Below are 12,753 nucleotides of genomic sequence, written 5' to 3'. Positions count from 1 at the left end.
TTCTTCTGTCTGTAATTCCTGTATTCATTCTTTAGCATATCAGAATAGCACTTGTTTTTTTCATTTTGAATCATTGTTTCTTTTAAATGTGAGGGTTTTCCCCATAAATCTTGCTAACGGATCTTATCTCTCACTCTTCAAAATATTTTTCCTGTGTGTATACAGTATCCATTATTTGTACCCTCACCCTCCTGTTATCTGAGTGGCACTTGTACTATCTCTGAGTATTCTTCGTCACTGTCTATCTTAGGTATTTATATAGCCCCCATTACTGAAGGGGCTGAGAACTTCACAGTTTTTAATGTATTTATTCTCACAACACCCTTGTGTGGTAGGGAAGTGCTACTCTTTATTTTACAGATAGAGTACGCAGGCACACTGGGGCTGGGTGACTTGCCCAATGTCAGAAAGGAAATCTGTGGCAGAGCAGGGTATTGAACCCGTCTCTGATGAGAGCCATTTCAACTAGACCACTGGTTCTCAAAGCCAGTCTGCCGTGTGTTCAGGGAAAGCACCTTGCGCGCCGGAACGGTTTGTTTACCTGCCGCACCCACAGGTTCTGTCGATTGCGGCTCCCACTGCCACGGTTCGCCGCTCCGGGCCAATGGGGGCTGCGGAAGGGCGGCCAGCACGTCTCTTGGCCTGCGCTGCTTCCCACAGCTGCCATTGGTCTGGAGCAGAGAACCGCGGCCAGTGGGAGCCGCCATCGGCCGAACCTGCGGACGCGGCAGGTAAACAAACAGGCCCGGCGCGCCAGGGGCTTTTCCTGAACAAGCGGCGGACCGGCTTTGAGAACCACTGCACTAGACCATGTTTCCTGGGGCTTCACTTCCCCTCTGTAAAAGATTCTGATACAACCATTGATTCCAACCAACTTTCTGAAGTTCATTCTGCATTCTTTGCAGTTGCCTTTAGTTTGCAGTCCAGTGCTCTTGCACTTTCTCACACATCCTATGGAGTATTTTATAGATGAAGTTATAGTATTGACTAAACCTTGGATATTCACCAACTTTTATTTATCATGGCAGATTTATTTCATAGGGCTAAGCCTAGACCTGGTCTTGGTTTTGATACAAACTGAGAGGAAACAGTCCTGTGTACTCCCCATCAAGAATCGACACCCTTCCTTAGCAATTCTAATACAATTATGTCAGTCAATGTCACTGCACTTGAAATCTCCCACAAACAGTTTTTTTCGTCCTTTTTTACAAGCCTTTCTTATCTGCATTGCTTCCTGACATGCTTTCTTATCCTGCCTGCAAGGTGCATAGCAGTTTCCTGTGATTTTTCCTTTATCATTTCTATCTTTCTCTTAAATCCAAATGGACTTGACTGAGGAAGTCAAACAGTGGGTGTAATTCTTGCTTCAGACATTATGTCCTCCCTCATATCAGCATGTGCCACCTTCTCATATTAAGTCTGACCTTGCTTTAGACTGTTACATTAAGATATCACTCAGCCAGGCCTCACTTTCCCGTATCACACTGTATTCAGATTGCTTGTTTGCCTCTAATAACATGGATTGGTATAATATGCAATTTTTTCTTCCTAATAATTTCTGTCCACTAAATATTTCCTGATTTTTTTTAAAGTCTGGGGGCTTTGGGGATTTTGTGGGTAAATGCACAGACTCGTATCCATTTACAAATCAGTGCTTCAACTGCATCCTCTCTCTTAAAGGCCTTTGGGCAAATAATATTGCTTTCTAGAATATCTCTATCTATCCATTTATCTGTTGCACCCTAGGTGAATTTAATTGTTGCTCCCTGCTGCTGATTTGACTAGGTAATACAACTATGTTCTGCACATCATAGAGTAATATGTTCAATAATCAGAGAAGATAAAAATCAAGGGTATTGTATGAAAACAAGAATTCTAGTGTCAAAACAACAGACTCTGCTTTCATGATGCTTTGACTGTTTAATTTAGTTGCTTGATTTCTTTCCCAGTTATTAAAATTCATTCTCTAAATATTTCTCCCTTGATGAAATCCTCTTGTTCTGGCCATTAGGTTATAAAAGCAATTGAAGAAGGCTATCGTTTGCCAGCACCCATGGATTGCCCAGCAGGTCTTCACCAGCTCATGCTGGACTGTTGGCAAAAGGAACGTGGTGAAAGGCCAAAGTTTGAGCAGATAGTTGGTATTTTGGACAAAATGATTCGGAACCCTAATAGTTTGAAAACCCCTCTTGGAACCTGCAGCAGGTAAGAAAACTGCCAGTGAGGGTTTATAATTCTCTGAACATATATTGACTCTGAATGTGTTCTGATTAGCTGCTGGATCCAGCTCCCTCCAGCTGCTCTTCCCGCTACTCTCCTTTCTTCCTTCCCTTTTTGTTCCTTCTCTCCCCATTTCTTCCCTAGATGCCATTCAGTAACAATAAAATCCACCCAAAAATGACTTACCTAAATCAAAAATACCAAGTAAAAGAAGAAAAAAATCTTGCCACTAACGTTCCTCCTGTTGGCAAACCATGAACTCTGTTCACTCTGCTTGTATGTTCTATCCCATTTCCACACCCCTCCCTTTGTATGCCTTGTCTATTGAGACTATAAATTCCTCAGGGCAGGGACCATCATTGTCTCTGTGATTGCATGATGGGGTCCTGGCCTCTATGCACTGCTGCAATAAAAATAATAGTAGTAATACAGTTAAGCTCGAAAGAATTTGATTTTTATTGGGAAACTTCAATTTCACTGTGCTTACCCGCAAACCGATGACAAAATATTTCCATCAATAATAATCAACGTTTACAAATGCAAAGTGAGAAAAAGGCTGCTTGAGAACTTAATTAGGGTTTGATTTAAAGATATTTATTTTGACATGTGATGTTGAAAATTTTTGTTTCAGTGGTTAAAAAGCTTTAACTTTTTGAATCTCAATGTCGGCTGTCATTAAATAATTATTGTCCGATCCTACCATTGTCTGAGCCAGCCCCCCCCCCCCCCCGCCCCAGATTTCCCAGAACTGTGAAAATGTAATCAATACAATTTTCTTAAAAATAAACATTGTTTTCTGTCAAAAATATAAAAAAGAATCAAATTCTGCCAAGCTTAAATACAGTGTCTATATAGCCACCCTTTTTATACTGTGCTGCAGAGTGACCTCTCCTGTTTACCCTCATGACTCTATTTTTAATTCCATTCAGCCATTTGATCTTACTTAATTTTTTGGTATGACTTCAATGTTTTCTTCTTATAACTTGCCTGCTCCCATGAGTTACTCAGTCACAGTTATCTTGTGTCAGGAGTCCCATGTTCAGATCCCAGCTCTGAGACTGACCTCATGTGTGACCTGAGGAAAGTCACTGCATCTTTCTCTCTTTCTGTTTCCCTCCATCCTTTGTCTGTTTTATCTATTTGAATCGCAAGCAATTTGGGGCGGGGATTCTGTTTTTGATGATGTTCTTGTACAGGGTCCAGGGCAATGGGGCCCTGATCTTGTTTGGTGCTACTATAATACAAATAATTAGGATTGTTGATTAATTGGTTAACTCACACGATTAACTCAAAAAAATTAATCGTGATTTTAAAAAAAATAATCGCAGTTTTAATCGCACTGTTAATAGAATACAAATTGAAATTTATTAAATATGTTGGATATTTTTCTACATTTTCCTATATATTGTATTTGGTGTTAACTGAAATTAAAGTGTATATTTTCTGTCATATATTTCATATTATTTTCATTACAAATTTTTGCACTGTAAAAATGATAAACAAAAGAAATTGTATTTTTCAATTCACCTCATACAAGTACTGTAGTGCACTCTCTTTATCGTGAAAGTGCAACTTACAAATATAGGGTTTTTTTGTTACATAACTGCACTCAAAAATGAAACAATGTAAAACTTCAGAGCCTACAAGTCCACTCAGTCCTACTTCTTGTTCAGCCAATCGCTAAGACAAACAAGTTTGTTTATATTTACAGGATATAATGCGTCCATGCTGATGACACTCATTAAAAAAATAATGCGTTAATTAAATTTGTGACTGAACTCTGTGGGGGAGAATTGTATGTGTTCTGCTCTGTTTTACCCGCATTCTGCCATATATTTCATATTATAGCTACTCATGGGGGAATTCTGCGCCAAAAAACTAATAATTCTGCAGCAGAAACTTAAAAAGTTGGTGCATGATATTATAAAATTTTGCTTTCTTTATTTGTCAAAATAATGCAATATAATCACTCTGGTTTCAATTATTTTGGTAAATTTATTTAAACTATTATAAAATGGATAGAGAATTGAGGTGGGGAGCATTAGAGAAAATTCCCAAACCCCCTTGCCTAATAGTAATGTACATAGGTTTGATCTTTATTTTTAGTTATTAGTCAACAGATATATGCAGCCACACGCTCAGTGTTGCATCATAGCCAATTGAAGACCAAGTGAAGGCTGAGGAACCAAACTCAAAATTTAGTCCAAAAATTTAGACCAATTCTGATCACTAAAGCACCATAAGCATTTATAAGGCCATACTGTCCTTTATACCACTCTGGCAATGTAAAGGAGCTTTAAAACTTTTACACCTATTTTACTCCTGGGGGAATTCGCAAAGAGAATGGGAACAATTCATTAAGCAGGCAGGCTGCTATGTTCTGCTCCGCCTGAAAGGACAGTGTTTGTCCCATGCCTACCTCCTCAGAAACACCCCGAAACCCTGCCCCTCCATGCCAAGCATGCCGCAAAAGCGAGCGAGAGGGACAAAGTGTCTCTCTCTCTCACACACACAACTGCGGTGATTTACATCTCTATTGGCTGCTCCGGTGCCTGAACCAACCTGCCTGCGCTTCCGGAAAAGGGTGTGTGACCACTCTTGCGGCTTCCTTTTGCTTCCCTGTCAGAAGTCATTTTTCTGGGGGGAAAGCAAAGAAATCTGCTGGGGTCATGAATTCTGCGCACACGCAGTGACGCAGAATTCCTCCAGAAGTAAAAATTTTAAGAACACTTTTGCTTCAGATTGACAAAACGCAAAGAAGGTACTAATGTGAGATTTCTAAAGATAACTACAGCACTCAACCCAAGGTTTAAGAATCTGAAGTGCCTTCCAAAATCTGAGAGGGATGAGGTGTGGAGCATGCTTTCAGAAGTCTTAAAAGAGTAACATTCTGATGCAGAACCTACTGAACCTGAACCACCAAAAAAGAAAATCAACCTTCTGCTGATGGCATCTGACTCAGGTAATGAAAATGAACATGCATCAGTCTGCACTTCTTTGGATGGTCATCGAGCAGAACCTGTCGTCAGCATGGACGCATGTCCCCTAGAATGGCATTGAAGCATGAAGGGACATATGAATCTTTAGCACATCTGGCACGTAAATATCTTACAATGCTGACTGCAACAGTGCCATGAGAACACCTATTCTCACTTGTTTGTCTGAGCAATTGGCTGAACAAGTAGGACTGAGTGGACTTGCAGGCTCTGAAGTTTTACACTGTTTTATTTTTAAATGCAGGTTTTTTTGTACATAATTCTACCTTTGGAAGTTCAACTTTCCTGATAAAGATATTTCAGTACAGTACTTGTATTAAGTGAATTGAAAAATACTATTTATTTTCTTCTTTTTTACAGTCCAAATACTTGTAATCAAAAACAAATATAAAGTGAGCACTGTAATCTGTGTTTGCTGTGTTGTAATTGAAATCAATATATTTTAAAATGTAGAAAACATCCACAAATATTTAAATAAATGGTATTCTATTGTTTAACAGTGTAGTTAATTGCGATTATTTTTGTTAATCACTTGACAGCCCTACAGATAATAAAAAAGAATGTTGATTTCCAGTGGATAACAGTAGCCCATCAGGTTGACTTCACTCTTAATGAACTTTTGTCATGCATTACAATATGCTAAGGGGAACGTTACCAAAAGCTGCAAAATACTCTTACATACGTGATTGCTAGCCATAGCAAACAATTAACAGAACAGGTGAAATTGCATATTTGACCCTATATTTTTCTATTCCTATTTCTATCCTCCACCTTCTCTGACTCTGCCAAATACTCTGTTATGGTTTAGTATTTTAGGAAACAATTTATGTTACTGTTTTCTTCTGCCTAGACCAATTAGCCCTCTTCTGGACCAGAACACTCCCGATTTCACCACGTTCTGCTCTGTAGGAGAATGGTTACAAGCTATTAAGATGGAAAGATATAAGGATAACTTCACAGCAGCAGGCTACAACTCTCTTGAATCAGTAGCCAGGATGACTATTGAGTAAGTTGGCACTGGGCATGTTTGACCTACATTTAGCAACCTTCTAGGTAAAAGCCAAATAATATTAAGTTGCAAAATACTAGACCCAAATAGTACAAACTCAGTTCGTAAGGCCAGATTCTGTCCTCACTGAGGTTTACTCAGCACAGGAGAGTGAGTCCAGGGAGCAGATCCTGTCTTCTTGATTCTCTGCCCTACACAATTAGTGTAGTTTAGAGCAGCCCAGCAGCATCTCTAACCTATTCCAGTTAGTAACAGTCATTTTAGGACTGTCTGCCAACATAAAATTGGCAGAGGACATCAGTGGAACAGGAACAACCCCCTTCTCCTCCCTGGCATGTCCTTATGCTCGGGCTGAGGAGGCAGGAGGCTTAGAAGCTGGCCGTGGCAGCTGAGAGCTCCCACTAAAAGGGGGAATTCTCAGCTGCCCAGATATGGCCAGTGTTTGAATTTTTGGGCCACCTGGGTAGTACATATGTACCAGACTCTCAGAAAGATTGTAGCCCATTTTTTAATGTATATGAAAATCACCCCACCACCACCCCCAGATCACTCCCTGCTAACGAGCATATCTCAAGGACTGGAAGATTTTGAAAAAATAACAAGGAGTCCTTGTGGCACCTTAGAGACTAACAAATTTATTTGGGCATAAGCTTTTGTGGGCTAGAACCCACTTCATCAGGTACATCGAGTGAAAATACAGGAGCAGGTATAAATACATGAAAGGATGGGGGTTGCTTTAGCAAGTGTGAGGTCAGTCTAACAAGATAAATCAATTAACAGCAGGATACCAAGGGAGGAAAAATAACTTCTGAAGTGATAAGAGAGCTGTCCATTACAGACATTTGACAAGAAGGTGTGAGTAACAGTAGGTAGAAATTAGTATTGGGGAAATTAAGTTTCTTTTTGTAATGACGCAACCACTCCCAGTCTCTATTCAGGCCTGATGATATCCAGTTTTCAAATTAATTCCAGTTCTGCAGCTTCACATTGGAATCTGTTTTTGAAGTTTTTTCTTGAAGAATTGCATCTTTTAGGTCTGTTATTGAGTGACCAGAGAGACTGAAGTGTTCTCCTACTGGTTTTTGACTGTTATGATCCTGATGTCAGATTTGTGTCCATTTGTTCTTTTGCGTAGAGACTATCCAGTTTGACCAATGTACATGGCAGAGGGGCATTGCTGGCACAATGGCATATATCACATTGGTAGATGTGCAGGTGAATGAGCCCTTGATGGTGTGGCTGATGTGGTTAGGTCCTATGATGGTGTCCCTTGAATAGATACATGCACAGAGTTGGCACCGGGGTTTGTAGCAGGGTTTGGTGTTTTTGTTGTGTGGTATATAGTTGCTGGTGAGTATTTGCTTCAGGTTTGGGGGCTGTCTATAAACGAGGACTGGCCTGTCTCCCAAGGTCTGTGAAAGTGAGGGATTGTCCTTCAGGATAGGTTGTAGATCCTTGATGATGCGCTGGAGAGGTTTTAGTTGGGGGCTGTAGGTGATGGCTAGTGGCATTCTGTTACTTTCTTTGTTGGGCCTGTCTTGTAGTAGGTGACTTCTTGGTACCCTTCTGGCTCTGTCAGTCTTTTTCTTCACGTAACCAGGTGGGTATTGCAGTTTTAAGAATGCTTGATAGAGATCTTGTAGGTGTTTGTCTCTGTCTGAGGGATCGGAGCAAATGCAGTTGTATCTTAGAGCTTGGCTATAGACAATGGATCATGTGATGTGGTCTGGATGAAAGCTGGAGGCATGTAGGTAAGTATAGCGGTCAGTAGGTTTCCGGTATAGGGTGGTGTTTATGTGACCATCACTTATTAGAACTGTAGTGTCTAGGAAGTGGACCTCTTGTGTGGACTGGTCCAGGCTGAGGTTGATGGTAGGGTGGAAATCGTTGAAATCTTGGTGGAATTCGTCAAGGGCCTCCTTCCCATAGGTCCAGATGAAGAAGATGTCATCAATGTAGCGCAAGTAGAGTAGGTGTGTAAGAGGATAAGAGCTGAGGAAGCATTGTTCTAAGTCAGCCGTAAAAATGTTGGCATACTAAGGGGCCATGTGGGTACCCTTTTTGCATGCTGTCTGTGTTGTGGAGAAAGGGATTTGCATCCTTGCAAAGGAACCAGGTGGTTAGCATGAGCACAAAGGTTTGCTGGAGGTCGAGTGTGCCTCTATATTGGCTCTGTGGTCTCTTAGAGGTCTTCTTGGCTTTCATGAAGCAGAGCCGCAGGCCCTGCCCATTCCACCCTCTTCCCAGAGAGGCTTTGCAGGTCAGAACGTAGTGGGGATGGCGTTATAGAGACAGCTCCACCCTACCTTCCACCTATATGGTAGCGGAGGTTTCCTACATGCATGTCTCTAAAGGGCACAATGTGGTCACAGTAATCTTCCTTTTATACAGTGACTTTATCCTGAAAGCATCCCAGTAGGAGTGTTTTCCTACACTGAGTTTTCTTCGTAGGTACAGTTACACATGATAAGTGATGCAAAACAATGTTATCTCACTCCCAAAACTAGGGAAATGTGTATATTTCTGATGAGAAGATCGAGTAGGGTTTTAGGCACAATTCACAATATTGATATGAGGCTCCAGTATAGCTTTGGTATATTCAAACATGGGTGCCCAGGGTACTACTCAGTTTTAAGTGACTCCTTTATCCCATATAAGTGCACTGTACATCGAATAATTAATACTGTACACATTTATCTTTCCCAGTGATGTGATGAGTTTAGGGATCACGTTGGTTGGTCATCAAAAGAAAATTATGAGCAGCATTCAGACTATGAGAGCACAAATGCTACATTTACATGGCACTGGCATCCAAGTGTGATAGACATTTCTCCCTTATGAGGGAGGTAACGGACTGAGAGAACAGCACTGGCCTTCAGTATACATGAAGTGCTGCTGGAAGACACTTGATCTCCTGGGTCCTTCCTGCAGTGAAGAGAAGATCTACAAGAAGCACCTACAGACTTGAACTCCTAAGTGCCACCAGAGGTTACTAAAAGGGAATTGGGATCCACCACTGATGGCAAGGAAAACAGCAGTGACAATAAACAAAGTACTACCTGAAACACATACAAACACCTTGAGCTCTCTAACCTCCTTTTTATCTAATAGACTTTTTAAAATGTACATAAAGAATTTAAAAAAGAATATATTTGTCAGATAAAATCATGATACTATTGTTAAATTCAGCAAAATATTTTCCTTAAATCTTGATTTAAGAATCTTTTTTTAATCATTTGTGTTTATTCTTCATAAAGACCTTCTTTTAGTATGATGTTTATATCTCTGGACCTTTCTAGGGCTAATTCTATGACACATTACTACACTGGGTACCTCTGAAAGGTTACTAGAAGTTTTAGAAATGTAACAAGCATGACTGAGCAACATATATCTGTCCAAACATTGATATCCTTTTTTGTGCCATTTTATTCTGTTAAATCAACACTGTATTGACATGGTTTGCTAACTGGCAGGGAGTCAAGAAAATGCAAGTTGCTAAGAGCTCTGATATTTTTTAAAGAATTTTTTAAGGTTAAACATATATTATCTTTTAAAGAAAAAAAGAAAAAAAAGCAATAATGACCCCTAAGTAGTCCAAGGCACTTTTAACAAATTGTTTGCAAGATGATTTTAATGGACTAGATTTAAGATGAGATTTTTTAAGGAGTAGATCCATAACTGTAAACCAACTGAGGTATTTTATGGAGTGGATGATAATAGGAGTGCCTCAGAAGTCAGGTGCAGTTCTCCAGTGTTACCTATTTTAATCTGAGCACATCACATTTTTTTCAATGCTCTGCATTAGCAAATCTGAGAGAAATGGCTGGCATATATTTTATATGCATTTCAGTTGAGTGCAGTCCAGCTGTGAGAATAAGAATTTACCTTTGATATTAGAACTGTAGAGCATGAGGCAAGGGGCAGTTCAGAATTGTCACATTGTTTACTAGCTTTCATTGCTCTCAACACCAACACCATACACACACACACACATTCATTTGGGAACTTGAGTGCAAAAGTACTTGCTCAATTAAAAACTTTTACACCATTTTTATTTATATATGTACCTTATTTAACTAAAATGTTAAACTACCATAAGCAATAAGAAAGCGTGGCTACAGATATTGCAGGAATGTATACACATCAGAGAGATGCTTTCAGAAATTATGAAAATTGTGAACTACCCCTTCAGTGAAATGCTGAACTTCCAAAGAGAATTGGGCTGCTTCCGTTGATTTTGATAGAGAAAGATCCCAGGGATCAGTCATGAATTGGTCTTGTTTGATAATGTGGGCATCCACAAAAAAACTGTAAATGTTCCTTTGTAAAACTTGTAAATTTAATTTATACTGTCTTGTTTTGTACACACATTTCTGTGTAGTGAGCTCTGAATACATTGAAAATGCACTATATTTTTCTATTTTACTTGCAGAGCGTCACAAAAGAACATGTATTTTCAGTGCTACATAATGTGTTTTCCCACATTTAGGACCAAAGACAGCTACAGAAAACTCAAATGGATCATTCCTTCCTCCACCCCACCCCTTTTTTTATCGCTGTACAGTGTTACATTTTCCATTTTATTTATTTGTTTGATTAGAAAAATCACTTTGATTATGCCAATTTTCTTCTCCTTCTGCCTTCGTTGAAGAAAATCTGTAAAAAGCTTTTAATTAGCATAATCCCGTTACATAGACACTTCCATTTGTAATCTTTGTAATAGACTGTAAATATATTTTTGGAACTATAACACAATGTTCACAAGGATTATTTTTCAGTGTCCATATATGATCGTTTATACAATTCACAACCCTTTGCAGTCATGTTGAGAAGCATACTTTATGGCCTGGTTTGGCTATAAGAAAGAACGGCGAAGATTCTTCTTTACCATTAGATTATCAACTCAGAAGAAATGAAGTTATTTGCATACACATAAGTCAGCAGGCTTTTTTTACTGTTAATTTTTTTTTAGAAAATTATTAATATTAGAAGACAAAATGCACCACAACCCCAAATTTTCAGTCTAATGCACCTAAACCTTCCAGCACTTAAGTTAGCAATTGTGTTGTGTTGTAGGCAGCCAGTTTTGAAAATCTTGACACTAAATCTACAATAAGAAACCTAGGCTGGACTTTTCAAAGGGGCCTAATGTACTCAGCTGCCCACATCCCATCATATTGCAATGGAATTTGGGTGCCTAACTCCACTAGGCCATTTTGAAAGCCCCAGTTCTAAATATACACATCTCATGGGAGTTGTGGACAAACCCTCTTTAAATGGAAAATGAGGCAAACACCTGTATGCGACTGTGTTCAAGAGGCACAAACGATGAAACACATCATATCTGAGTGTCCCCTTTGTTCTTTCACCAAGGGCCTGAAATACATTCACCAGCTCACTGCTGCAGCAATGTGCTGGCTATCAAATCTAGATACAAATTTGTAATCATTGCTACCTAGCCAAGCCGTATGAAAGAAGAAGTTCTAAGTGGTCTGACTTTCAAAAGTGTTGAGCCTTCTCCAGCATTCAGTCCTTGACTCAGCAAGATATCATGTGGTTCACTTTGTAGACCCTTCATGGGACTTGGGCACATGCTTAACCTTGAGCAGATATTTAAGTGCTTTGCTGAATAAGGGTTAACTTAACATGTGATTAAATGCCTTGCTATATTGGGGCCTCATAGTTTAGAAGCTGTAGGGTGATCAATTATTTTCCATATCAAGCCACTTACTTAAGTACCTAACTATGGATTTAGGAGTTGAACTTCAAGCACCCACTTTTGAAAACGTTTGGGTTCAGGGGCTCGATCATGCAAGATGCAATGCTATTCCTTTTTAATAAGGGTTGAGGGCCACTCTGCACCTTTAGGAGTTGCTAGGCATCATGGACTTATCAATGCAGGTTTGAAATCTTAACTTTAGGCAAAGAAATTTTAAAATGAGGCTCATAATAATGATTATGTCCACTTTATCTTTCCCCTTTACGGTCATAGCCAAGTCAGATGCTTTGAATAGATGATAAAACATTGATCATCTATCTCTCTTGACTGCCTTAAAGTTGCTACATATTCGTATGCCTTTGAAAAAGGCAGGACAGACCTTCAAAGCACAATCAATATTCAAATACCCAGTCTATCTTTCTGGCTAGAACATTATTGCAATTAGGAGTATATGTATGCATATCCAATTTTTAGCTGGCAAAGCATCAACATTATAATGTTGCTTTCAATTCTCTATGTTTGAAGAGAGATGGAACAGGGTAAGGAAAACAATGGCAGGAAAAGGTTGGAATCTTCTATTGAGACTCAAGCATTTGGCGAGCAGTGGAAGAAAATGTGGAAATTAAAAAAAAAAGTTTCCAATTATTTAGAAAATGAAACAAATCACGCGGATCAAATTCTAGCCTTGTACCCCATCCAACTAAATTGAAGTCACTGGCGCTGTACAGGGTGTAAATCAGATTAGAATTTCTCCTTGTGTGTGCTTGACTGCTAGAAAGTTATTTTTTCCGAATGAACCAAATTTTCGT

The 12,753-nt window shown here is 39.4% G+C and overlaps 1 protein-coding gene across 2 annotated transcripts in view; it reads left to right on the top strand.

The window, feature by feature from the left end:
- Nucleotides 1-10,947, top strand: part of EPHA7 (EPH receptor A7) — a 170,101-nt gene extending 159,154 nt beyond the window's left edge. For both annotated transcript variants that reach the window (XM_073336778.2, XM_073336777.2), the window contains exons 15-17: nucleotides 2,012-2,205; nucleotides 6,067-6,222; nucleotides 8,932-10,947. In XM_073336778.2, the coding sequence (XP_073192879.1) occupies nucleotides 2,012-2,205; nucleotides 6,067-6,222; nucleotides 8,932-9,046 (465 nt within the window). In that variant the 3' untranslated portion in view covers nucleotides 9,047-10,947. The remainder of the gene's footprint in view (nucleotides 1-2,011; nucleotides 2,206-6,066; nucleotides 6,223-8,931) is intronic.
- The last annotated feature ends 1,806 nt before the right edge of the window (nucleotides 10,948-12,753 follow it).

The sequence above is a fragment of the Lepidochelys kempii genome, chromosome 3, assembly GCF_965140285.1.
Source record: "Lepidochelys kempii isolate rLepKem1 chromosome 3, rLepKem1.hap1, whole genome shotgun sequence".
NCBI classification, from domain to species: domain Eukaryota; kingdom Metazoa; phylum Chordata; order Testudines; family Cheloniidae; genus Lepidochelys; species Lepidochelys kempii.
The sequence above is the reverse complement of the archived record's forward strand: the minus strand, read 5'-3'. Positions and strand labels throughout refer to the sequence as shown.